The following is a 5,421-nucleotide window of genomic DNA, read 5'->3' as shown; positions in this document are numbered from 1 at the left end:
AAGCCTATAAATAGACATAGTCTATTCCTCTTATAATAATTTGAATTCGACATAGTGAATTTTCTTTTCCTCTGCCTGTGGTTTTTTTCCCGAAAAGATTTTCACTTAAAAATCTGTGTTCTTTATTTTATTTTATTTTTTTCACATTTTCTTATTCACCCTTTCAAATTGTTCAAAGTCAAATCCAACACACATTAGCTCATATTTAATCTTCATGCTTTAATCATATCCAATGACTCAAAATCAATCCCAAAGTTAGAATATCTCTTCAAATAACATTTCTACTAATAAATGCTTGATAAATGATCAAAATGTCCTTAGGTGGCAAATTTATCAATTTATTCATTTTAACTTTTAACACAATCTCTTTACAAGAATATGTATTTATCAATTTAAAAATCTCATAATTCACATTTAACCTTTAATAGTAATTCTTCAATGGTAAAAATTACACTTTTACCCTTCTACAATTTAGTTTCTATATTTTTAAATCTTTTCCAATTTAGTCCAAAAATGATTTCCCTCAGATAAGTTATTTCCATTCCAAATAATCAATAATAACTTGCATTTTCTCTTCTTGGTAAAATTTTCATTTTAGTCCTCTAGCTTTTTAAAATTACAATTTGATCATTTTCCCAATTTTCACATCCATAATTTTCTACTTTGATTTCCATCTCCAATGTCAATTTGGTTCCTTATAAATCCAGTTTATCTAATCCAATTTTAAATTTTCTCAGAATTCACTAAACACGGTTCTTGCAATAATACTTGATGTAGTATCGAAAATTTTGGGACGTTACAATCATCATATTTAAAATGGTAGTGGAGGTGACGACTTGGGTATTAATGGTGATTGTTTGTTGTTATTCACATTCTCGCCATAATAACAACTAGTGTTTGCTTTTGTTGTCGGCAATGGTGGCTTACAGTTGTTGGCCTTGGTCGTAGTTAGGGATGTTCAAACTTCGATTAAAACCAAATTAACCGACCGAATTGATCTAATTCGGTTAATCGGTCGTTTAAAGGTTTTTTAGAATTTTGATTAATGGTTAATTCGGTTTGAAACCAGGTAATTAATCGCATTAACCGAACTTAATAAATAATATTGTATATTATAGGTATTAGGCTATTAATAGTTTGGTTAATTCGATTAATTCGGTCAAATGAAAATTATAAATTTATTTTTTATATGTTTTATACTTGTTTTAAGAAAAAAAAACATATAAATTTTGGTTAATTTGGTTAACTGACCAAATTAACCGAAATATTTTGGTTCAGTCAGGTTAACAATTAAAGGATTAAAAAGTTCGGTTAATTCAATTAATACTAGTTCGGTTCGGTTAACCGTTTGAACACCCCTAGTCGTAGTTCGTCTTCTTGACTTAAGTTGAGTAGGGGTGTTGGCTGTTTAGGTGGGGGTGTCATCGGTGAGGATTGAGTATTTTTCTTCAATTTTGATATAAACAATGATGGTGGAGGTGGTGGTAAGGTGCACGAGGAATTGAATGAATTCTTTTGCTTTTGTTGCCCTTTGATTTGAAAAGATTGTATTTTTGAAAGATTGTGGATGGTGGCGGAAGCTATAGCAGAAGATGTGGTGGTGATAATGGCGGCATAATGGAGGTGGAATAAAGGGGAGGGAGGAGAGGAGAGGTGAAGATGAAAGAGGGAGCGAGAAGATGAAAACGAAGGAATTGAAAAGGAAGAAGATGAAGATGGAAGGGGAAGAGAGAAAGAAATATAATATTTAATTTAATTTTTATTTAATATTTAATATTTAATTTAAAATTTTTATATAAATAAAAATGTCATGTGCCAACTCTTGCCTAATTGAAAGGGTGTTTTTTATAACAGTAGAAAATAGTTGGGGTCATAATGGTTATAGAATTAAAATTTAGTACTCGATCACAGTTTGAGGGCTTACCATTCAATTAAGCCTTGAGTAGACTAGAGTGCTAATTTTTAAATTTGATTGTTTTTAGTTTGATTTTAGATGTTTATTTTAACGAATGAAAATCTAGAGTTAGTGAACACTTAATAATTACAATGACAGCCTCATAATCTGCTTGTATTAAGAAACAAAAGCTATTGTATCAAACTATTAATATTATTCAATACAACTTTTGACAAGTCCCCTTATATCCCTAAACAAGTACCTAATAGTCAATATAAATTTTAATTATTCTGATTATTTGATTTCGTAGTGAATTATAATCGTATCTTCTTTGAAGAACCATATCAACTCTTGCAAAATACAAGCCATGTTAAGAGTAAATTCAAAAGTAGGATTTGCATAATCCTTTTGGGGTTTAAGTATATCAGTTTATGCCAACACCTTTTCGCTATTGTCAGTATGATAAATGTCCGGTCCAAGTTCATGATTTTGCTTTTGCTTTTGCTTTTGCTTTTGATTCCTCCCTTGTATTCATTTTCCTTTGCTCAGCCTACCAAGCCAACATTTGGTTTTCTTCCATATTTCCATGACAAAAGAAAGTTGACAATTACAATAACAGACAGTTCGTATAGTAGCACTACACACACACACACACACACACAATTCTTCAACCCCAGCTTACCCTCCATATATATATATAATGCCTTTAACAAGATACAAACAACACAAGGAAACCAATTAGTATGTTTCATGAGGGAACCCATAAATAATAAGAACAATATATTTTACCACAATGAAAAGGGGAAAAAAAAAAAGTCCTCCCGACACAAGGGTGCATATGATTAAGTTTGAATCAAGAACTTGCACTGCAATGCTTTTACTCATATCAGCTTAGCTTAGCTACAGCTACAACAAATTCAAAAATGCCTACAACTTTAGATTGTCACGAACCGTAAGCAAATTAAATTTTATTCAAAGCTCATTATGAAGAGGTTCAGGGTCTCTACCTTCCCTGAAATTTGGGTGAAAAACAGAGAAAAACCCAAGCACAAAATAGAAGCTGACATCAAAGTCAATCATGGAACAGTAACTGCTTATTTTTCCCACGGCGGTATCAAGATATGCACAAACATCAGATAATTTCTCATCTACAAAGTCAAAAAACCTAAGTCGTAAAAATTGGGAGTACCAAGGTTCATGAAGAAACTCCATATGGGAGCAGTGCAGCAGCCACAATTCTACCTTCCTCATTCAGTATGTTGTAAGTAGATGCAGCATTTCTCTGCAACAGGAGAACAAATTCTGAGCCTGAAGGTTGTGATCAAAGTCAGTTCCTATTGGTGCTTATAGTTTCAAGCATTGACTATAAACAAGTATTAAATCACTTCCATCAATAATAACCAGCATTTCCGCACATGCATTAATCAAGACAAAATATAGACAGATGTTTTTGGAAGAGAAATCAAACACAAAACACAAGGATAAATATGTACGTGGGTTTCTAACAGATTAATGCAAAAGAGCTCTTTAATCAGGCACATTGACACGGAGATATGATTGACAAACTGGTGCTCAACCTCAGTCTCTAAAGCTTGGACAAAAGAGAAATAGAGAATAGCCTTTTAGTCTTCTTTCACATGAGAAAGCCTAAATTTGATGCTCCAAAATTTAGGGTAGTAATTTAATTAGGATTTTCAGAAAAACACATAAATGAGAAGCCTTCAACCTCAATCATGCAAGGGATAGAAATAGATTGACAAGCTGGGGATGGAAGGTCCATTTCTGCCATGTGGAAAATTAGTGATATTCAAGCAATTACAAACACAAAATTTCAAAACTAAGTTGTCAAATTTAGGTATCAACTAAAATACTCCAATGAAAATGACAATACCGAGTCTAAGGCTTCCAATTTCATGCCAGTAGATCGGATGAAGCGTTTGAGTTCCGGATCTACAGGTTCAATGTACCTTCCACAGCCAAGAATCAAAATTTCTAAAATAAACAAGAGAGAAATGCTTCATGAGAATCAAAACTAGAAGAAAAGAAAAAACAGAAGTGCATGTAAAATCAAGCTTAATTCTATAGTCTAACTGCATTAGGAAATTATTCTCAGCTTCCTTAGGTTCTCCAGGTACAACAGGAGGTGACACTACAGAAATGCTAAACACAAGCAAAATAATGCTGATCATGCAATGAAATACCCATTATTATTCCCCGCTCCCAAGGCTAAGGGCCATGAGCGTGCATCCCTGCATTAAAAGTTCTATTTTAATTCCCAAGTGAATAAAACTAGAATTAGGTCCACAAGATGATTGGTCAATGGGGATGCATCATCGATACACTTTTATCAGGTATTGAATTTGTTCTTCACACACATATATATAATATTATTTGAGGTCTCACCTGGAATAGGTCGTATAATTTGAAAGATGGATAAGCTGCAAAAAGTACAATAAAGACGAAATATGAGATGGGGAAGAGACCAAAAGTTGGAAATTTTCATTTTTATATAGTGGAGGGACAAATATTAGTCAATCAAGCCACCTGAAACTTAAGCATAATGAAGAGACGGCACTAACCCAAGAGATTAGGAAACATAAACTAAACGGTGAAGCTTTTCAAGAATTCCATAGTAGGATAAATTATGTAAATAGGTAAAGTGAAGAGAACTAATTCCACCAATGGAGATAATATAACAGACATAATTAATTTTAGACTAATTAAGAAAGCATACCAGAAAAGAATTGAAATGAAGCAAATACCTTTGGGGAGTAATTTCAGAAAATTTACGGGGGCCCCAAGAAGTGACCAAATTTCCCACACAAAGCAAGCTGCCTTCATAGTTGATACCGTTCACAGTGAATCCTGTTTCCGTATATCTGCCAAATCAATTAAGAAAAAAAAAACCCAGATGAAAATTAAGGCGAGTGTTGAAGAAAAGGAGTTGGAATTTCTGTTTTACATAAGTGAAGGAGAAAAGAGGAAAAACCGTTGGAAACGAAGCTGGTCATCGGGAACATTGTCGATGAGATTGATCTGATCGTAGAGAGAGAAAGCGCGTCTAAGGGAGGGCAAGGCTGGAGTTCGAGTCACTGTTGAAGAAGCCGAGTCCTTCCTCAGGCTCCTCATCAGCTTTGGCAGCGTTTCTACTGCTCTACCTCTCACCGCCATCTCCTTCTTCTATCTATCGATGTTCTTCTGCTGTTCCGTCCGCTGTCTCAAGTCGCCACTTTTTACCCAAACCCCAGCCCACCCATATAACAGCGACGACTGCGTTTCGCTTCTTTGGGTAAACTACATCCAAGGTTACTAAACTATTAGAAAGTTTACATTTTGATCACTCAACTTCAAAAAATTACAAAATGATCATTGAACTATTCGAAAGTTTTCATTTAAGTCACTGGGCTGTTAAGTTTTTCCTTTTAAATAAAGTTCAGTTAGCAAGCTCCAAGCATTGATTCAACGATGAGTATAGTGGATAGTACCCATTGGCAAGTAGAAAAACATATAGTCGATCTAAGTCAATT

General features: G+C 33.8%; 1 protein-coding gene across 2 annotated transcripts; it reads right to left on the bottom strand.

The window, feature by feature from the left end:
- Positions 1 to 2,847: 2,847 nt before the first annotated feature.
- On the bottom strand, positions 2,848 to 5,154 carry LOC107896300 (NADH dehydrogenase [ubiquinone] 1 alpha subcomplex assembly factor 3). Of its 2 annotated transcripts, none has more exons than XM_016821445.2 (5): positions 4,884 to 5,154; positions 4,657 to 4,773; positions 4,298 to 4,332; positions 3,786 to 3,886; positions 2,848 to 3,176 (listed from the first exon to the last, which is right to left on the bottom strand). In XM_016821445.2, the coding sequence occupies exons 1-5, from the start codon at positions 5,063 to 5,065 to the stop codon at positions 3,090 to 3,092; spliced, it is 522 nt and encodes a 173-aa protein (XP_016676934.1). In that variant the 5' UTR covers positions 5,066 to 5,154; the 3' UTR covers positions 2,848 to 3,089. The 2 variants fall into 2 exon arrangements, with proteins under 2 accessions (XP_016676934.1, XP_040968448.1); XM_041112514.1 differs by lacking the exon at positions 2,848 to 3,176 and adding an exon at positions 3,615 to 3,676 and having other exon boundaries at positions 4,884 to 5,132.
- Positions 5,155 to 5,421: the final 267 nt, after the last annotated feature.

Source organism: Gossypium hirsutum, chromosome A05 (assembly GCF_007990345.1).
Source record: "Gossypium hirsutum isolate 1008001.06 chromosome A05, Gossypium_hirsutum_v2.1, whole genome shotgun sequence".
NCBI classification, from domain to species: domain Eukaryota; kingdom Viridiplantae; phylum Streptophyta; class Magnoliopsida; order Malvales; family Malvaceae; genus Gossypium; species Gossypium hirsutum.
This window is presented reverse-complemented; position numbering and strand designations above follow the sequence as displayed.